The sequence below is a fragment of the Miniopterus natalensis genome, chromosome 1 (genome assembly GCF_054644295.1).
Source record: "Miniopterus natalensis isolate mMinNat1 chromosome 1, mMinNat1.hap1, whole genome shotgun sequence".
In the NCBI taxonomy this organism is placed as follows: Eukaryota; Metazoa; Chordata; class Mammalia; order Chiroptera; family Miniopteridae; genus Miniopterus; species Miniopterus natalensis.
In genome coordinates this window covers 52,344,258-52,366,925 of record NC_142081.1, presented here as the reverse complement: position 1 = coordinate 52,366,925, position 22,668 = coordinate 52,344,258, and the positions used below count along the sequence as shown (strand labels likewise).

The 22,668-nt window shown below is 34.4% G+C and overlaps 1 protein-coding gene and 1 non-coding gene across 2 annotated transcripts in view; both read right to left on the bottom strand.

Moving 5' to 3' along the window:
• TRPM7 (transient receptor potential cation channel subfamily M member 7) overlaps window positions 1–22,668 on the bottom strand; it is a 97,391-nt gene that overhangs the window by 10,927 nt on the left and 63,796 nt on the right. The window contains exons 25-37 of the mRNA XM_016210152.2: window positions 21,805–21,937; window positions 20,543–21,255; window positions 17,641–17,702; window positions 16,587–16,646; window positions 11,139–11,235; window positions 8,950–9,020; window positions 7,022–7,056; window positions 4,998–5,023; window positions 2,712–2,762; window positions 2,567–2,632; window positions 1,672–1,955; window positions 1,459–1,541; window positions 1,094–1,299 (exon numbers count right to left, since the gene is read on the bottom strand). Of these exons, the coding sequence (XP_016065638.1) occupies window positions 1,094–1,299; window positions 1,459–1,541; window positions 1,672–1,955; window positions 2,567–2,632; window positions 2,712–2,762; window positions 4,998–5,023; window positions 7,022–7,056; window positions 8,950–9,020; window positions 11,139–11,235; window positions 16,587–16,646; window positions 17,641–17,702; window positions 20,543–21,255; window positions 21,805–21,937 (1,887 nt within the window). The remainder of the gene's footprint in view (window positions 1–1,093; window positions 1,300–1,458; window positions 1,542–1,671; window positions 1,956–2,566; window positions 2,633–2,711; window positions 2,763–4,997; window positions 5,024–7,021; window positions 7,057–8,949; window positions 9,021–11,138; window positions 11,236–16,586; window positions 16,647–17,640; window positions 17,703–20,542; window positions 21,256–21,804; window positions 21,938–22,668) is intronic.
• On the bottom strand, window positions 18,174–18,307 carry LOC148094135 (U11 spliceosomal RNA). The gene has a single exon (XR_015716535.1). It is a non-coding gene; the product is annotated as a U11 spliceosomal RNA (small nuclear RNA).

Here is a 22,668-nt window from a genome sequence, read left to right as displayed (position 1 = left end):
GAGTAATTGTTCTTATGTGACTTTGAAATCTGGTCTGTGTTGACTTTTGAAATTAAGACTGCTCTTTAAGGAAAAAATTATGAAAGCTATAATGTAAAAGTATCATCCAGGCAGAGCTGGCAACTTGCTCAATTTTACTTTTCTCTGATGATGCCATGAAGCGGCACCGACATTAGGCTAAGCAAATCTGCCCTCTCCCAGCCACAATCTTTTTTATTTTTATTTTATATGAATGACACACTCTGTCTACAAAAATGGCTATGATCAGTTTTCCCCTCCTTTGTAACATGCTGCTCTTTGTAACATGCAGCACCAAGTGCTGGAATCTATTCCCTCCCTACCTTTTGAATCTGGGCTGTCCTTATTACTTGCCCAGACCAGTAAAATGTGGCAGAAGGGATCTGAGCCAGTTCAGGGCCTGGCTCTAAGAGTTTCTGCTTTCTCTCTGGAAGAAGCCAGCTACCATGTAAGAAGTCTAGCTACCTGAAACTCTGATGCTATGAGAAAGCAAAAGCTAGCTAGTTACTTGATGGAGAACTAAGGAATTCAGCTGTCAGTGAACAGAGACATCAGACATTTGACTCCAGTGAAGCTGTGCAAGCTAGTATCCAGCCAGTTAAATCCTCTAAGGGAACAGCAGAGATAAGCAATCCCCACTAGGCTCCATCCAAATTCCCCAACCAAAGAACTATAAGCAAATAAAAGGATTAGTTTAATTCATTAAATATTTAGCTGGTTTGGGTTCACAGTAAGAGATAAAACATAAACACCATGAACAACAGAGATACTTGGGTTTTAGAGAAATGGTCTTCATACCTTTAAAAGGCTAAGGTTACACATGTAAGAGTAGAATAGGGTATTTTTATCAAAACATCTGCATTACCTAAATAACAATTAAGATAGGCATATCCCACGACTCAGGGCCTGGATGATTATATGCTATGGCTGTTATTGACTTGTTTTTAAAATAGATTCTACTGACCTAAGATTTTACCTACCTATAAATTAACAGGTTTCTGTACATTATTCATAGCCCATGATTGGTGAGAACCTACTGCACAATTTCATTTTAACAATATTTTAATAAATTTACCTTGTAAATCAAGTACCAGTAATTCCCCTCTTGTATATTCGTAAGTCCAGTGGCTAAAGGCTAGCATGATCTCTTCCAGTGTATTAGTTGGAATAATCTCATCACCGTTATTATTATTGTACTTTCTAAATTCTCCAGTCATACATTCTTCCACAGCAAACCACTGTCCTGCTGAATGGCAATACAGCAGGAAAACTTCAAGGAACCTTATGAAAAATAGTTATAGATATTACTAGCAGTTTTGTTAATAAAATTCTAACTGATCTTTAAAATTAGTAAATAATTACATATTCAGCATCAATAAGGTTAAAAGAGAATGTTATCCACATAATACTAATAGATCCCAGAAAAATTTAAAGATTTACCTTGGAGAATATGGTATGGATTTCGGTTTCATTTGGTTGAAGGCAAATGTGAGTTTTTGTGCTGCTCTCTGTTGCTGAATTTCCTACAGAACAGAAAAAAACAAACCCTTGTTCATCATTAAAACTAAGATTTTTATTTGGTTTATGATACTTTAGAGGTGAAAACATGAAGCTTAAATAATGTTCTACTGTTAAGCATTCACTAGCACTTACTCTGAGACAGAGATGTAGAACTGTATCTTCTTTGTAAATACTTGACCATGTGTTAACGACCTCAGGAAGAAAAGATTTGATGATATAAAGATGCCCTGACTTGAGGATATCATGTTCTGACCAGGTACACTGTACTTTGACAGCTCTCCGTAAACCTCCTCCCATCTCCTCTTTACTTAAAAACTCTATTTTGGCACAGAGGCCTAACTGTGACCAAGAAGACATGCTGTTATTCAATATGCTGGGCGAACTCTCTTCCAAGCGATACACTGTGACAGGCTCACCTGCAACATGAATACATATTAAGGTCAAATTATGACACTTTAAAAATGAAAATGTAGAATAAAAACTGAAAGGTATCTTTGGTTAAGATTAAGTAAGGAATAGAAGAAATAAGCCAAGTTGTAGTTTTATAAAAGAAGTTAAAGGGCAACAAATTGCTCAGAAACCAACAATCTACTGATATCTCTAAATTCGTGTGTATTTAGTAATGATAAGCATTTTTAAAATTGTAAAAATTTCCAAGAAAAATTTTTAGAAAGCGACTAGATTTCTATACACTTCTTTAGGCAGGAGGTTAGAAATCTCTATTCCACAAACCCTGCGATGCTGATTCACCTATGCTTTCACTACTACACAATGGATTAAGAGTTTTTCTGAATTCGAGTACACTAGTGCTTCTGGATATTCAAGAAACAGAGAAATTCAATACTTCTGATACTTCCTTCTTCTACAAACATACCCCTCTTGTAGTAGTCAGGCTAATTAAATTTATATGAAATCAATGCTTCTTAATGCCATTCTTTTTCTGTCAACACCCCTGTTCTATATTACACCCAAAAATCATATATTAATAAAAGATTTATTTTCACTTTTCTTTATTTTTTGGATTTACCTCTTGGAGGCACAGGTGTAAATGGAATGCTCTGGGATAATCTCATCAAGTTATTTCTTTCCACAGCTGCATAAAAATGAGAGAGAAATAATGAAATCCCTAAAGGCTAAAAATATCATTAAATTTTGTTTTTAATATTACTGACCTGAGTAATAGTAATTTGTATCCATAACTGCCTTAAATGGAGAAGCAAGACCTAAAATATCAAGTAAACAAATGAGACCCTTTTAAAGGCACTAATGCAGCATAAATTTCTGCTCAGACATTCTCATACAGTCATCTTAAGTTTCCTTCATGTAAGCTCTCTTCACAAAAAACAGAAAAAATCATAAAACATGGCCATCCTGTGCCATATTACCCCACTTCATTATGCCAGATTAGTGGTAAGTGAGCACTCAGACACCTCGAAGGGGAAAAAAGCAGGTTTCACACTATCCTGTCATAAATGCATGCTTCCTACTCAAAAAGAGAAAGATAGCCTGGCTGGCACTGCTCAGTGGTTGAGCGTCGACCTATGAAGCAGGAGGTCATGGTTCGATTCCCAGTCAGGGCACACACCCGGGTTGTGGGCTCAATCCCCAGTAGCGGGTGTGTAGGAGGCAGCCGATCAATGACTCTCTCTCATCATTGATGTTTCTATCTCTCCCTTCCTCTGAAATCAGTAAGAACATTAAAAAAAGAGAGAGAAATATCTTTTAGTTTAGGATCTTTGGGGGCTGGGGCCTGTAGTCATGTAACTATTTTAGTGGGTTGACCATGAAAAGATAAACTTCTGGAATGTGAAGCATGAAAAAAAACCCTCCTCCATCTCTAAATATAATTGAGGACTTTACCTTTTAACAGTAGTGAGAAAGATGGAGAATAAGTGGAATATGCTATGTGTTAAGCTTCTAGAATATAAATGAAAAAGAACCTATTGTCTTGCAGAAGGAAGTTAGTCAAAAGTTTTAATGCTGTGTGATAAGCATAACGTGTATATACATATGTACACATACATACACACACAAACAGTGTAGGACTATAGAGGAGGGGGTACCAAATGCCTCCTCTATACCAACCACAAGAAGTTGAAAGCTAATATAAGAATCACCTGTGGGGATTTTGCAACATACACTTACTCAGATCTCACTCCAAATTATTCTAATTCTGTAGCTATGTATCATCATACAAATGATTCCTTACAAGTATTTGGATATGCAAACAAGATTGCAAATTAATGAGCAAGACTATGGGCATACCTATAGAAGGTAAAGCTACAGAAACAAAGAAAGTAAATTGTTAAGGGCCAAATATGCCATGCTAAGAAAGGACACTGGGTTTTGTGCAAAGACAGTGGGGAAAATATAAAGTAGAGGGGTGACAAGATCAGGTCTTTTGGAAGAATCATTTTGGTGGCAGAATAGAAGACAGACTAGAAGGGAAGACAAATTGGCACAACCACTTTGGAAACCTATTTGGCAGCAACTACTAAATGTGAATATATGCATCCCCTACTACCTAGCAATTCCACTCTCACATATATTTCCCAAACAACATGAACAAGAATGCTCCTAACAGCACTATTCATAACAGCCACACACTGGAAGCTACTGAAATGCCCATCAAATAGTAGTATGGAAAAGTAAATTCATTCCTTTCACACAAGAAAACTGTATATAGTAGTAAGAATGCATAAAATACCACTACACACAGCAGTGCTGATGAATCTCATAAAACATATACTAGGAGGATGCCAGACACAAAAGAATACATATTGTATGATTCCATTTACAGACTACACACACACGCACACGCATGAACTAACTTACTGTGTTATTTTGGGGCAGGGGTTCTAACAAGAAGAGGACACAAGAGGCTGGAATATGGCAATATTCTGTTTTGGGATCTGGGGGCCCATTACATAGGTAGGTATGCTCACTTAGTGAGAATTCACTGACATGGAGGTTTATCAGCAGTATTCTGTAATACATATTATACATTTCAATAAAAGGTTTAAAAAATGATGAAGTTATAAACTGAAGGCAGCAGTAGGCTGAAAGCAACAGCGGAAGATGAATTCTAGAGATATTTAGGAGGTAACTAAAACAGGCCTTTGTTAGTGCAAGGTCAAGGGGGTGAAGTACAGCTCCCTCTCAGGTTTTAGCTAACTGAAACAGCATCATTCACTAAAACAGGGAATATAAGAAAAGGAGCAGGTGGGTTGCAGGGATGAAGGGGAAAGGGTGGTAGTAAAGAGATCATCATTCACATGGTGACTTCATGTGTTTCTGAAACATCTACAATGAAGAAAAACTAACTGAGGGGAAAACTTTGTAATACATTGGTTTTTTAAAACATAAAGTATAAAATTTCTAGGATAATGTAGTATTTGCTATAATAAATCATACATGATCCTCACTTTTTTCACATTAAATCTACCACATGGACTCACCATTTAATGTTCCTTCTTCAGATGGTCTAAAGAAATACCAAAAAATATAAGTTATAACTTTAACTACCCATAATTTTTTATTTTATGAAGTTATTATGATTAAATACATTACTAAGGAATTCTGAGGTTCAGATTCACTTCTGTTTAAATATTTGCCATTTTCCTTAAGCCAAAGCCAAATTCATACATAATATGTATATATACATATGCATATGCTTTATCAACAACTTGCACCTCCAATTTATGCCAAACTGATAGTTTAGTACTAATAGATTACAATATTCCATGACGTCTCTATTTGTAGAGACTCATTCCAATACAACAATGCCTTGAAATGACTTTGTTGGATTCTAAAAACACTTCAGTAGAATTGATGGGCAAAGAACTGAGAGAAAAGCAAATAGATGTCATTTTGCAAAACTCAATTTCTAATGCTGAACAAAATTTTTCCAATATCAAATGTATTATTCATATCAATTATTGCAATTTCCAGTGCAAATTAGAGAAATCGGTGTAAAGGAGTGAAATGGAAATAAAGAAAAATGGGTTGGAGGCTTAGCTCTCCCTTTATACAGCTATGTGCCTTGGTGAGGACTGAAAGAACTAGACCAGAAAGGAATGCCAGAGTAGAGGACCTTTGCAGTCTTTTCCAGTCTATCTGATCCTGATGTTTCCTGTTGATTTTCACCGTAATAACATAAACAGTTTTTATAAGAAGTATTTTGACCCTAGCATCTTCTTTGTCTGCTGCTGATAAACCACTCTTTTCTCAGCACCCAAACAGTGCTGACCAGCTCCACCTTTCTGGGTACTTCTAAGGGTCAACATCTGTAAGACAATGTTCTCTTGTTAGCTAAATTAAAATCAACTTTGCTCTGGCTAGTGTGGCTAAGATGGTAGGAACATTGTCCCATATACTGAAAGGTTGTGGGTTCAATTCCCTATCAGGACACATATGGAAGGTGATCAATGCTCTCTCTCACATTGGTATTTCTCTCTCTCTTCCCCTCTCTAAAATCAATAAGCATATCTTTGAGTGAGGATTAAAAATAATAATAAATCAACTTTAAGTGCCTATTCTGTATTCACGTTCTATGGTTTTGGTTATAAAAGATAGTATTCTTTGAGGCGATCTGATATAGATAGGTTTTCCAAATGCCATTCAGGACCAGAATACCCAAAGAATTTCAACTGCATATCCATGTGGCATTTGGTTTATTTTCTTCTGTATATATTCACATCTATTTCTGATGCACAGAAGGAAATGAGAAAAACACTGTGGAATATATAATAATTTCCATCAAACTGGCTTCCCTTCTCAAGTAGTCCATATCAGAGTGTAACTCTAACATACTTCCAGTATCAAATGGATGTCAAAAGACTTTTAAAATGTTCTTTGCAGTCCTAAAATACTAATTCCCAGGCTGGAAACACAGAATTTATCTTTGATTCTTCTTTATCTTTATGTGTAATCTATACTAAAAATTTTTACTTTCTGGGGATGACTGCCTGTCAGACTGCCTTTTGTTTCCACTATTGGTTCTGAATTACAACATTAGCTCTCTAGTGGATCTAGTATGGAGGCTTTCTAATGCACACTGTGTATTACTGCTCTTAATTACTGAAGTGCCTTCCAAAACCGGTGCAAGGTTTGTTGATTAAAATGATGGGCACACTAATTATGCAAATGCAAAACTGAAGTGTCAAATGAGGTCTTTGAACAAATTTATTCAAGATTAAGTTGAAAACAATACTAAATAATAAAATCATAATTGTATCATAAGGATGATTTTAGTAGAGTTGTAATTATATTATAACTATAATTATAGTATAATTATATAAAATTATAAATTTAAATTAATACATTAACTCATAATGAATGAGTTACCCCAACTCTTCTATGTAAAGACAGGAGATGCTACCATAATCATTACCCATTTATAAGAGTGTTACATGGATGATGCAAAGAACAGAAAAAAGACTATGATATTTTACAGGCTAATGATAAGAAAAGGCTTACTTACATTTCTCTGTTTGATGGTCTATCTTGCAACCAATCCTGTAGTCAAAAACAAACATAAACAAAAAGTTAAAGAAAAGTATCTCTAGATGAAGCATAAATGTTTAGTACTGTTTTGTTTCCCATAATATGTTTTAAGAATGAAGGGCTGAAAAATAATATAAAGTCCTTGTTTCATACAACTGAATTAATAAAATAATAAATGGATATAACTACCATAATGTCATTCCTCAGGTGGAATAAAGAATTTCATGAGTGTTATACCCTATAACATATAGTCTAGTTTTTGATAACTATTTTATTTTCTTTAAATATGCATTTGTTTCCGTGACTTCAAAGATAAGATGTGCCCCTTGCCTAAAAAAAATAAAAAATAAAAAAATAAAAGTATTAAGAGAAAAATTAAAATCATGCAAACTGTGAACAAAGAAATCACTAGTAACATTTAGACACTTTTCACTGAAGTCTTTTTCTGCATGTATATGTGCATATAGTTTTTATTCTGCAGTTTTATAATGATATTTCTAGCTGTGGATTTATTTTTACGTCCCCAGTTTGGGCTATGCTTCCTGAATTCAAATCTTCACATATTCCAGCATTTTTCAAAATTCTAGGCCATTTATAATCTCTACAAATTCTGTCTATTCTTTCAAGGCCAATTTAGAGGTGTTTTCCATGTCTCTTTGTTTAACACATTTTCCACCTAATTATAATTTTACATTACATTCTGGTCCAATTTATCAATTCTCTGTTCTGTTGTGCCTGATCTATTATTTTCACCCCCAATGAGTTATTTCTAGATTTTTTCAAACTTTCCAGTCTTTCGAGTAGTTTTTTTCTTTTTTTCCATATTTGTAACACTTTCTTTTATGGCTTTAATTACTTTATAACCTATAACCAATAAGTCTATCTTCAGTTATTAAAATTCTACTACTATCCGTATAAATTGACTCCTAAGAGCTTTGCTGTTCCATTTACTTATGCATTTATTAAGTTGCTTCTTGTATGTGCCCTGACAGATCAAACCCACAACCCTGGCATATTGGGACCACTCTCTAACCGAGTTACCCAGCCCGGGCTGACTCCCATGAGCTTTTTAATTTGGCATTGTGAGGTCATTTTCACTGTAACTGGGGCAATACTGTGCTGCTTAAGTTCAAGATGGGTCCTTCCAGAGAAGAGTAATCATGACTGTGAAATTGTGTTCACCTAAACCCCTTTCCCCATTGATGTAATTTTTTTCAGTAACATGAATTTTAATAATACAATCTATCTCCTTACAGCAGAAAGTTAATAATATTCTTGACAATCCAGGATCATAATTAAGAGCATTGATTTCTATACTTAACTATAAAGACACAATTTTTCTGCTTTCTATCAGAGACTGCTTTTAAAGAGGATTTGTAAAACCAAGTATTACCTCAACTGGCTGGGAATGACTTCATATAATAAGTTTCAATTCAAAGAGAGGTTCCTAACTTTCTTCTGCATAAATTTTTCTTAAAAAATTCCTGGCTATTCACTACAGGAAGAAACTCTTTTCTAAAACTACCATGCAGATGTCAGTTTTCTCAGATAAAAATTCTTCTGAAAGCCAGATATAATCTAAAGTATCACCATCTTTTAGCTCTTCTCTAATATGTGTATGTTTAAAAATATGCACTGTTTAACTGAAATGCACAAACCAGGCCTAGCTGGCTTGGCTCAGTGGTTAGAGTGTCAGCCAATGGACTGAAGGGTTCCAGGTTCGATTCCAGCCAGGGGCACGTGCCTCGGTTGCAGGCTCAATCCCTGGCCCTGGTCAGAGCATGTGCAGGAGGCAACCAATCAATGTGTGTGTCTCTCTCTCCCTTCCACTGTTTCTCAAAAGCATTGGAAAAAATGCCCTCAGGTGAGGATTTAAAAAAAAAGAAAAGAAAGAAATGTACAAACCGGTAGTAAAGCTGCTTTGGAATCTACTTCATGAATTTCTTCTGTAGATGGCCTTCTACTGCTACTTTCCACTTAAATAAAATTGGAAAACAAAAGTTATACAACTAAAATTTTTTAAATACCAACTAACCAAACCTAAAGTGTTTCTAGGCATAATATAACTTTCATTGGAGAACTTATCCTCTCCCTAACTCTGCTGAACAGTCAGGATGTTAAGTTATAAATTAATTTAGAGAGAATTGACCACTTTATGATACAATAAATGAAAACACCTGGATAAATGATGATGGGAAATCTTAGAATAAAAGTTGTATTCCAAGGGCAAAAAGACCAGACTGAAATATATTAGGAGACTATGGGCAAAAGTTTTTCAAGATGATGAAGCTGACAGAATACCTTGAAGAAATTTAGTCAAATAGCAGAGAATCGTGTGTTCATCTAACTCAAATTATGATATAACTATATTGGTGGAAAAGGGCAAGGGAGTGTGCATGTTTTGGCGAACAGAGAGCTGGGGGGAAAAAAGGAGTTCAAGCCTTGCCTTCTTTAGTGAATGGTGAATAGTTATTACCTAGAAGTGAAATATGAGGATGTAAAATTATAAGCATGTTAACTTTAGAAATAACATCCATGTTATCTGAAAATAATGTTTTATTTTCTTCCCTTCTAGTCTTTCTACCATTTCTTTTTCTTCCCTGATTGCTCTAGCCAGAATTCTTGTCTTGTCCCTCATTTAGGGCTTTCAATATTTCATTATGAAGTATAATATTTGTGATAACTTTTTGTAGATATCTTTTACTGAGATTAAGGAAACTCCATTTTATTTTTACTTTTCTAAGTGTTTTAATCATGAATAAGAATGTTGATTTTCTTCATATGCCTTTTCTGAAGCTACTGAGATAATCACATGATTTTCCTCTTTTAGTTTGTTCCTATCATGTATTAATTACATTTTTGAATGTTAAACCAACTTGTAATTCTGGAATAAACCCAACTTGATATTGCTGTATGCCAAAAGAGAATGAAAGGGGAAATGATAGTGAGAGGGACAAGGTGCTATTTTTCTTAAGGAACGTAATAAAGGTTGTATGTACATAAATGAAAAGTTGAATAATAAATTTATGTGCATATACAACTCTGGCTCATAAAAGAGCATGATATGGAAACAACCCCAGGCCATTTAATTTTTAAGAGAAAAATCAAAGGCGCAAAACTACCTTTTGTAGAAAAGATTAGAGAGAGAGAGGTAGAAAAGTATAGTCATGTATGATTGAATAAACATGAAATTCTAGAGGATAAACGAAAATAACACTGGTTACATGTGGTGTTGGAGAGACAGACTGATTTTCAAAATGCCTGTGTGTGTGCATGTATATATTTTAATTTGAACCAAATAAATGTATTAGCTATTTTTGTTTTATTTATTATTATTAATTTATTTTTAAAATATTCTTGATTTTTTTTAGAGAGAGAGAAATGTTGAGGAAGGGACAGAGAAAAACCTCAATGTGAGGGGAAACATTGACTGGCTGCCTCCTGGGCCCCCTACCTACCGGTAATCGAACCAGCAACCTTTTGGTGCACAGGACAATGCCCAACCAACTGAACCACACTGGTCAGGGCTATATCTGCTATTTTTAAAAGTTAAATTAGAGTAACAGGTTGAGCCCTGGCTGGCGTGGCTCAGTTGGTTAGGCATCATCCTGTGCACCAAAAGGTCGCTGGTTCTATTCTCAGTCAGGGGCACACGCCCAAGTTGCAGGTTCAATCCCCAGTAGAGAGCACACAGGAGGCAGCTGATCGATGTTTCTCTCTCATACTGATGTTTCTTTCTCTCTCCCGTCCTCTCTCTGAAATTAATAAAACAATATTTAAAAAACAAACAAACAGATTGACTAAATTACAGTACAATTAAAACACAACAGATTCACCTATAAAAGTTAAAATCATCTGATTTGTAAAAAGTAAGTCTTTATACTTCATCTTTAGGGCCTAATCAATTTATAGAAAAATATTGGAATGTTAGGATTATGTGTTTTACTCAAGGTTACGGCAACAATGATGTACCAGAACCTTCGTTTTTTGACTCCTGAAACATTCATTACCCAGATGTGTGACATACATAAAATACAGTTAAAGTGTAAATGTGTATGTTTGCTAACATAACTCACATGGTTAAAAACACTCACCTTGTTCTGAAAGAAGAGGAATAGAAGTTTGGTGACATTCAGTAAATCCAGCATGAGAACTCAGGTGTTTCAAAGTGTTTTCAGAAGGAGTATCATTCTGCATATTGTACATACACACAATTTTAAAACTGAACTGAATTTCAAATCACTGTCCTAAGTAGATCTATTTAGTTTAACATGCTTTATTCTACCTGGACACCGAAGGGTGCAATACAAATTACAATTATTTTCTTCAATGTTAATCTCAAAAAACTGTATCAAAATACCCTACTTGCTACTGTTGCTCCTATTTTACACTCACACTGACAGTGATTATAGTGATTTGGAGGGTAAAGGAGTGGAGGGGCAATTTCTTTTGGGGTGTTTTGGTAGCATTCTTACTGATTTCTATGAGCTATTTATATAACAAAGGTCTATCTGATCATTACTTGTCAAATTTCATTTTTTCCCTAATTTGCTTTGACTTATCAATATGTTTTACATTTTTAGGTATTTAAATCTTTACATCCTTCCCTTAATATTTTCTGTTCTTTATATGTTTAGAAAACCACTCTGGTTTTATTAACTTAATATTTCTATTTTCTTAAGTTTTTTATGATTTGAATTTTTACATTTAAATTTGGAATTCATCTGAGCTTATGAAGTGACATGAGATGATAAACAGACTTTTATAAATTTCTACCCAATTGTCCAATTTGTATTCACTGACAATACATTTCTTGTCTCATCAATTTCTAATTCAACCCTCCTTATTAAATTATTTATAGAAGAATTATTTTTGAGTCACAAAAATGTTTCTCTAAATATTCATGTTTCAACTATTCTACCTGTATAATATTTTAGTATTTAATAGCTAATTCTCTCTTTCTTCTTTTACCTATTCATTTTTCCAGATGAAGTAATGAACTGCATTAAACTAGTATGGGGAAGATCTGATACCTTCACATTGTTTCCTCTTTTCATCTATAAACAGGTCACACTACTATGCAACTTGAAAAGAGTTCCAAATCTCTACCACCTCTCAGAAACAATGAGTTTAAAAATATTACTACCACAAAAAACTTGTATTTTCATTAAATAAATTTTACTCATACCTCAAGAAAATTAAGCTTTTCTAACCTTCGATGTTCCACACTCTTTACATTATGGCTGATTTATATCGCCAAGCAGAAGTGTTGATCTTTTCCCTATACTCTTAAAACAACTCTAATTTCCTTTGTGATTTTAGTTGTTTCTTGGAACCAGTTCTAGCTATTTTTTGTTTCCTTTAAGTACTTTCTTTGATATATACCCTATGATGCAATGACATTAGTTTTATTAGTTTTCTAGAACCATCAATGATACAAACTCTAATGTGGGATTGATGAGTATGTTTCAAGGTATTTGTAAAAATCTATACCTTAATAGAAAAATATTTGTATATGTGCATTTTCCTGTGAAGAAGGTCTGTAGTTTTCAGAAGGGTGTATAACCCAGAAACGTTCAAGAACTCAAAGTTTCTTACTACCATGAGCTAGAACTTAATATTCTAATATTACAGTTTTAAGTTCTTTTCCTCTAAATTACTCAAAATTGTTTAATTCAAAATAGAGCCACACACTACTTTTCTGCCCACTCATAGAAACTTGCAATTTCTTCTTGTTTTTATAAGAAAGTTACCTGCTCACTTAAAAATTTTTAGCATACTTCTGCTTTAAGTTCATTTCATAGGTTCATTGTTAAAAGGTGAAATCTGTGGGGAAACCCTGACACTTACCCTTTCCCATTAAGAAACGTCCATTTATCCAAAACGATTTCCTATGTATAACAAGTGTTTCACAGCAGCAAAATGATGCCACCTAGCCCTGGCCAGATGGCTCAGTTGGTTGGAGCGTTGTCCAGGGCACCAAAAGGTAGCAGGTTTAATTTCCGGTCAAGGGCATAAACCTAGGTTGTGGCTTTGATCCCCGGTTGGGGCCCATACGGGAGGCAGCAGATCGATGTTTCTCTCTCTCGCTCTCTCTCTCAAATCAATAAACATATCACCGGGTGAAGATAAAAAAACAAAAATGATGCCACCTATGGGTGATGATGCTGTTGTAACACCCTGTTAAAGTATTTTAAAAGTTCAACAAAGTAAAAATTAGAGAAGGAAAGCCTCAGTCAGGGTAACTGAAAGAAGCAGAGATACTAAAAAATATTTTGGAAGCAAAACCAGTTAGACTTAGCTGTTGGTAATAAGGGAGAAGAATGAGTGCTATTCTGCCCTGGTGAACCAGAATGCTGATGCTATTAACAGAGGTAGAAATACAGGAGGGAAAATTTGTCTGCTGAGCAGGGAGATGATGCTGAATCTGAGATATTGACGTACTGAGTTTAACAACTATTGAGTGTTTCAGCTAGTTAGCAGTTCTAACCTTTTACTGTAATGTCATGCCAATGCTCTAGTCAGAATCACTCCAAAGATTTACTTTCCCCATATCCACTGCCAGCCCTCAGAGTTTTCCAGGCTAAAATCCAAGTGCTGATATGGCTAGTAAAAAGTCATGCTATTTTCAACTCTGTAGCTGACAAGTCATATTCTTGGTTTTCTGTTGACTCCTTAACAACTTCACACAATGGTTAACACTAAACCTTCTCTATCTCATGTACTCCACCCACCAGCCTTACTGGAAAAACAAGTACCTTAAAAGTATCAATTGGGAGCATCTGAAATCTTGCTCCCTGACATATATTAACAGTTTGACTCAAACTCTTATAAAAATAATTTTTAAAGCATCAATGAACTCCCAAAATTATTTTATTCCTTTTAATTAAAAAAAAAATCCTGTATAATTTGTATACAATAAAACATATGTATCTTAAGTGATAAGTTAGAGAAGAGATTTAGTAATATTCCTTTCCAACTTAAAGTATCTGACAACCCTCTGTCAGTCCTCTGGTCTCAAAAGAAGTTATACTTTTCTAAGATTCTCATCTTTGAGTGCCTGATTTCACTCCATCTAAGTCTTCTTGTTTTTTAAATAATTCCAATCAGTTCTCCCTCATTATAAGAAACTCAAAAATAAATCAAGAGGTACAACTTTTTAAAAACTTCTACTTTTTTCTTTCTCTCATAATGTTAAAACATTCATAAATCTATTTTCTAAGCAAATTAAGAAAATAAGAAAAGCCTTTAATAATTCTGCTACTCATTCAAGCTCTTGAACCACTGAATATGTTGAGATGCTCAATGGTTCTGTTACTGTTGAATAGAGTGATATTAATTCCTCTACTCCCTTACAATCTCCACAATTTTTATTTTGCATCCTCCAATATACTGAGATTGCATTCTTGTAGGCCACCTAATTCAGTGGTCTAAGATCTTATTCGTTTAGATTTCTCTAATGTACCAGCAACCATTTTACATTCTCCCTACTTGAAATTCTCCTGTGTTGATTCTGTGATGGCTGCTTCGACTTCATAGTAACTGTCATCTCTATGAGTTTACTTCATTGTACCTTTTTTCTCCTCTTAATTCCTAAAAAGAGGGAATATTTGAATCTCAGGTTTACTCCTCACCTTGACCTTCTCCCTTTTGATAATATCCTATATCAATATATATCATTGACCTTCATTTCTCTCACAAGCTGTAGTCTTGTATATTTTTACCACCACTTAGAAGTTCCTTATTGACCTGCTGTGCTCTCTCATTTATTTTAAACAACCTAGTTACTCCCATGCTAATTCATATTCTTTTCCATTTGCCTATTTCTACACATGGTTCTACAATAGTCACTACTATTTGGGCTTAGAAACTTCTTTCTTTCCATTTCCATGTGTCTATGTCAAGATCTTATTACCTCTCCTGAGTTATGATTATACTTCCTAATAGTCTCTTGTGTCTATGGTTGCTCCCATCCATCCTGTATACTGCTGCTGGATAGTGGTCCTACAAGGATAATCAAAAATCTTCAATGGCTTCTTCCTTTGACTCTAACAAAATTTTCAAAATATTTTACGATATTTAAGCATTTATATATCTGGCCCTATGGCACAGATTGCAAATGGTCTAGCAAAATTCAATCTCCCCTACTTTATTCAAACAGCAAGATTACACTTCCAAGCCTCCTTTGCAGTGAGGTATAATCATGTAACTAAGTTCTCTCCCTTTGAATTTCAGAGCAAATGACGTGTGCTACTTCTAGGCCTGGTTCATAAAAACCCCTCCTTTGCTTCTCTGTGCTTGATTACATGGCCTTGGTGGGTGGCAGAGTCATAAAATGAAAAAGCCAGTATTAGCCTACATTCCTGAATGACTGGATGAAGAAGAGCCATCCCGCCGAGCAAGAAATATACTTCTAAGCTACCCTCACACTGGACCATTTTACAGCCCTATCTCTGAGAACTTCCTCAGATGATGAACTTATTCACTAGTAACACTAACATTTGCTTTACCATGTTCTACATATCCTCTCTGTTTCTGCCTCATTACTGTTCATGCTGCTCCTACTGGAAACACCTTTTGGTCTGAAGAACCGCCTACATATCTTTCCATGGCTTTTCAAAATCCTACCTCCTTTATGAAATCTTCTCTGATGTCCTCAGCTTGAAATAGTTTACCTCCACTAAATAAGTATATATAAGTACAAGACTTATTGTCTTGGGTTATAGTCATTTAAGTGCAGAGGTATGGGGTCAAAGGCCATCTCAGGAACTGACTGATATTTATGTCAGTAAGTTTTATCACTAATGCTAAAAGATATCAAATATCTCTTAAATTCTAAGACTTTAAGTATCCAACTATAAAATTAAAACATTTTAAAAATTACCTTCGCTAAAAAAAAGGGAATATGCCACCCAAATTATGATGTATGGCCCACTTGTACAGCTAAATATATTGTAAGAAAGAACTAAAATAAGAGACACTGGGCTCTCTTACACTAGCACAAATAAACTGAATTACTGAGTGAAATAATATACTAGATATGGATTTTTAATAAAAGGATATTTGCATATAGGAAAAATATGTGATAAGAAACTTTATTAAGCTTGAATATTCCTATTATAAAGAGCTCTACTAAAACTTATAAAGGTCCATAAAACACTTCATTTACTTATATAGATATAACATGTCCACATTTTAAGATCAAAACCAACTCTGGTAGAGATTTATCTGTTCTTCTTTCTACCTCATTACTTTTTCTGTCTTTTCTTCTTCCGTTCTTTTTACTTTCATCATCATGTGTCAGCTAAGGCTACCTAAATGCACTCAGCCCATTTATTTAGTTCTCTTTAAGGCATTATATATAATGAAAAAATTCAGACCTTCAGAACAGAAGTATGCCACAGAATTAAAATGGTTAGAAAACACCATGTAAATTATAGACTTATGATAAATCCACTGAACTTATAACTACTTCCTCCATCTAAAGGTATACGTATATTTTAAACTGACTTTGACTCCTACGTATACTAAAGAGAATTTACCTGATATTTAGGCATCTCTGAATACTCCACAATTGTATTTCTTTTATCATTCTGCTGGTCCTATTTGAGATAAGACATACAAACTTAAAAGGCAAATATGAGAAAAAAAAGAACCCCATGTAATTGATCCATCTCACTTTGCATATAATCACCAATTAAATCCCAAGTTAACAAAATCTAGGAAACAGACATTACACTTAAGTTACTCATTTTAGTACAATAATCAGAATATGTTATGAAAAATACAAATGCTAGTATTTGTATCATCAAAATGCACTCCAATCTATCTTTTATATGTAAGACAATAAGTAATACGTCCTAACAGCAATTACACAATTAACTACAGACATATGAGGAATAATCACTCATAGAAACTGGCTATAGCTTTGTTTTCATTGCTTTTGCCACCTGATCATTTTCACAACTTCAGTTCTTTAAGGAAAGGAGAAGCTTAATACTTTTCTCGTCTTCTTAATTATCTTGCTGTAACTATGTTACAACCTCAAAGGCTCTAAATACTTATGGGTAAGTTATGAAAGTGAAACTTAAGAAATAAAAACTAGTTTTCTGCCTGGAAACACACATTTTTTGCTAGTTGTTCTACATATTTTAAAACTTATTTAAAAAGCATTTACTGAATATACGCTTGCACATAATATTGTAGTTACTGGCATATTTAGCTTCTTATTGCTAGACTACAGGTTCCTTATGAGCCAGGATTATGTTATAATAAACTTCTGAGCCTGGGAAAGAGTTGAACTCGATAAATACTTAGTCAATGGGAAACCTATGGGGAGAATAATTTTTTAAAAATGCTAAATAGGTGATTTATTTTACTTTAGTTTTAAAATGCAAGCTATTTGTACATTTTTGCATATCATTAATTGTTTTATTCTTTTTTTCAGATTGTATTTAGCTTCAAATATTTGTGATCATGATGATGGTCTCTCCTAAAACTATATTTTTACTGAAAAAAGACTGTTTAATTCTATTTTAAACTAAACCCCAAATAACAACATAAAATGGAACTGTGCTATTATAAGAGTTTACTTACAAATATTTCTTTCTTTTCTGATGTTTCTTTAAGCCTCTGTAAATCCATGCTATCTCTGTGTCCTTAAACAGAAAAGAAAGATTACAACAACTTTTTTTCTTACCTACAAAATGATATTATTGACTAAAGTCTATATTAACAAGTGATTTGTGTTGTTTTTAAGTAGTTTTGATGGCTTTGGAGTCTCCTATAGCTCTTTTGATAAATATTAAAAATATCTGTCAAGAAGCTGGACAAGATGAGTAGTTCAGTTTATAGTAACAGCAAAAGCCAAAGGCCTCCTACAAAAAATTCAACAGGTGATAGGAAGTGAATTGTTTGAAATATAAAAGGAAAAAGAATAAACAATTTTACTATTAGTAAAATGTAAAAGCATTATAATATATATTACATATATAACATGTAATTGTAAATATGTATATATCATATATATAGATATCTATATATGTCTCCATCCCAGTGGCAATACAGTATTAACAAAAAGACTAAAACATGTTTTTAAAAAATGAATTGGGACAGACATTTTTTTTAAAGCGGGTGCCAGGACCAACGATTACCAGCTGCCCAACTACCAAAAAATTATGCTCTCGAAATCTCTTGATGTTGCATCCACACATAGAGCAATCAAGTTGCTTTATATGTGCCACTCACAACAGAAACCCTGAATTGGGATAGATTTTATGTCGGATTTTTTTTTAAGGCTTTTAAAATATATATATATCTGATTTCAGAGAGAAAGGGAGAGGAAGAGAGACAGAAACATCAGTGATGAGAGAATCATTGATTGGCTGCCTCCTGCACGCCCCTCGCTGGGGATTGAGCCCGAAACCCGGGCATGTGCCCTGACAGGGAATCGAACCTCGATCTCCTGGATCCTAGGTCGATGCTCAACCACTGAGCCATGCCATCTGGGGTTATGTCAGATTTTACTTGTTTCTATACATCCACTGTGAACTCTATGTAGCCTAGCAGTAGAGATGAGTATGCTTAGTACCTAGATAACTTAAAGGGTGGCCTTAATTTGCAGATTTTACATGGATGTAACATGTTCTCTTAACAATTTCTATACATGTTCCATGACTTGGTAAATTTCTAGTCCTGGAAGTATCCAAGCAAGTGTTAAAGACAAGGTTATGAAGCTACTTAATGGAAAAATTCAAACCTAAAGAGACAGACTCATTCATACCTTGAAACATTCTGGTTATGGCCACAAACAATCCAAGTTGTTTTCTAAGAACTCTTTTGTTAAATACTTTAAACTTTAATAACCTAACAGGAAGACTTCTAGAAAAGTATATTCTCCAAATATTATGGACCTGACCTAACCAGCTCTATAAAGCATGCCCTCTTCACCTTTTCCCTCCATATGGCATTCTGTCAATATTTAAATATGCTTAAGTTTCCTTTTTTTTTTTTTCCCCCAAATATATCTTTATTGATTTCAGAGAGAGGAAAGGAGAGGTAGAGAGAGAGACAGAAACATCAATGAGGAGAGAGTCATTGATCAAGCCCACAACCAGGCATGTGCCCTGACTGGGAATCGAACCCTGATCGCCTGGATCCTAAGCCAACGCTTAACCGCTGAGCCACGCCTGGCCGGGCTTAAGTTTCCATCATCATTAAAAACAAAGTAAAAAATCTTAAGTATATAAACCTCAACATTAGTTATTTCTTTCTCTTAACTTCACTGCCAAGGTTTTTGGAGTTGCCCCACCAGTCACTTTCTTTACATTCCCTCCTCCTATTCACACTTTATTTCACTATACTCATCTGGTTTCTCCCTCTACCAATTCCTCCACTGAAACAGTTTTCACCAAGGTCATTAATATGTTATCACTGCCAAAATAAATATATTTTCAGCCCCTATTTTACTTGAGCTATCTGAGGTGTAAGAATGAATCATTTCTGCCTTTACTGGGTGGCTAAGCTGGTTGGAGCATTGTCCCATACACCAAAAGGTTGCGGGTTCGATTCCCAGTCATGATACACACGAAGGTTGCAGGTTCAATCCACTGGGGCATTTACAGGGGCCAAATGATCAATGTGAGGATTTTAAAAAAACCACAAATAATTCCTGGTGGGGGAGGTAGGAGATGATAAAGGGGGAAATATGGTGATGGAAGGAGACTCTACTTGGGGTGGTGAACACACAGTATGCAGATGATTTGTTATAGAATGTACACGTGAAACCTGTATAATTTCATTAACTGTCACCCCAATAAACCCAATTAAAATAAAAAGAATATATGGTCACCTTACACTATTTTTGCAACCTTACTATCTAAATTTATTTCAAAATTAAAAATTTAAATAAAAAATTATGAATGAATCACTTTTTTTAAATACTCTCCCCTCGGGGTATGTAAATGGTTGATCATAAATACCCACTTTGAAAGCAGAGTTCTGACTTTCACTACTGTCCTAATGTAATTATTAGTAGTGTACCCTTTCACTCTTAAAAGTCTACTGGTTTAGGAAAAAAATTATATGGTTACCCTATTTATAAGCCAATTCTCTTTTCCAGTTATTTCCAGACTTCCCCCCTGTACCTTTCTATTATTCCCCAACTAACACTTGTGAATCACTCAGGTTCTTTCAATAAAAGTGGATCAAATTCAACAGAGGATCCTCAAATTCAAAAGACAGAGTTCAAATAAGCTTTCCAAACAGTGGTTATCATAGAAAATTGGCACCAGAGGTATAACTTCAACCTATTTCTCCCACTTCTGTTTTCTTGCAAAAATTTTGGAACCATACTCTAATACTGGATCTATATACACTCCACTTGTCACATAAGTACATAGTTTTATTAATCGGCAATTTCTAATTTTAATTTTAAGGTAATAATTATAATTTAAAAGTAAATAATATTGATACTCAAAAATCACTTTGCCAAACTTACCCACAAATGCTCCAAATTCTATATTATCTCCTTCTGCAGCTTTAGAGCAAACAGTTTCTTGATCTTTGGTTATAGTTTCCAAGTGGCTTTTGCAACTTGGTTGGGATGGTGTACTAACAAAAAGTTTGGTTGGTGGGGATGACAGATGTGGTATGCTGTTAGGTGAACTGCCTAATTTTTTATTTTTACTAAACATTTTTAAGGTTTCTACCCCATGCAGTCTCTGTCGCAGTTCTGGAGGAGAAATAGCACTTGTGAATAAGGCACCACAAGAGGAACCAGCCTCTGGAAAACTGAATTCTTTTCTCTGGGGTATTGCAGGTAAATCCTGACCAAATATGTTACATGGGGTATCTTTTTCATCTTTCATAAAAATATTACAAGTATTATTACTTTCAAGACCACTCTGAGGAAGAGAGGAGCTAAGTGTATTTACAACACTGTGCTTTTTCCATACAGAAGGTCTTACAGGAGGACCATCATCAATAAGGTTTTGAGCCAAATGTTTGGAAATGCTCAATTCTCGTGTGATTTCATTGTGAACTTTACTAGCTTCCGAAGCTTTCTGGGCAGTGAGTGTTTTTAATGTGTCCACAGTCAGGGCTGAAAGATCTTGCAAATGGCCAATTTGAGAATCTAACGACTGTAATGATCTTTTTATATAGTTGACTCGATCTCCAACTTCCTTCATCTGAATGCACATCTGCTCCACTCTGTAGGGAAAAAACAGACTTTTTACTAATGTCGAAAATGAATGTAACTTTAATAAATTACAATGGTAAGAAAAAATTTCACATGCACTCAAACAAGGTAAGTTATAAAATAAAGTATGGTTATTTATTTATTTATATAAGGTACAACTTATATTTAAGAAGGCTCCCGTGCTAATCCTATCACAAAATGCAAAATTTCCATTACCATTACTGTATCTACACAAACACCATATGCTTTCAGAACGTAGCAAAGCCGATAGAAACAAATCATTTAAAATAACAAGGAGAGTTTTACTTTTCTCATACTAGTAAAAAAAAAACCATTAACTCTTCTCTACCCTTCGTTAACAAGGACCAAAAATAACATAGGAATGACTTAGTGATTTACATGACACATTAGAAGAACTAAACTGTCTCCCAATATAAAATGTGAAACTATTACTAAACTTACTTGTTTGACAAACAAATCAAACAATGACCATGTATAAGAGACATAACTATAAGGATCCACTCTAACATATAATTAATTATATTAAAGAGCTTCTGAACCTTTCAAAAGTGACACGAATTCTCTCTTCACTCCCAGAATTGAATTTGTCATCTTTTTCATTAAAATACATCTCAACACACTGCTCTTCAAAATCATGAAGTTTCTTTTGATCTTCTTCTGTTAAATAAAGTTCTAAGGAGGGAAAGAAAAAAAAAATCAATGAAGGCTATCAAGATATCAAACTTTACCTCATGAGTCAATTTGAATTACTCAGGGTTCATAAAACTATAAGCATCATCTACATTTTTCCCCTCATTTTACTGCTATATGTCTAAAGCACTATCAAGTATTTCTGTTCTTTTCTTTACTCACAGTGTGATCTCAGCAGAATAGTTTTAGGTAGTTCTCCTGTCCTAATTTCCTTTTCCCATAAAACACTCTTACTCAATTCTCTCAGACCTCTCCCTCACATATCCTGGTGGAGGAATTTAAGGACTGAATTGGTAGAACAGAAAGAAATTGTAAAATTTTAAGCAGTTTGACATGGTGATTAGTGTCATGCAGTGCACAGAATCTACTAAAAGTATTCTTGTTTTCAAAGCAGCAAAAATGGTTTGCAGAACAAAAAGTGTTATGGTATACATTACCATTTTAACAAAAACAAATTGTGATGCCATACTCAAAAAGTCTAACACTAAATTCACTTTTATATCATATTGTGCTTAAAATTCTTTTATGTTTAGGCAAATTCAACAAAAGCCTTCACAATAACATTAACCAATTAAGTCTTCTGAATGAAATTAATACTTAGCCTTTAGGCCCTGGCTGGGTGGCTCAGTTGGTTGGAGCGTAGTCCTGCATACCAAAAGGTTGTGGGTTCAGTTCCCAGTTGGGGCACATACCCACGTTGCACTCCATTAGGG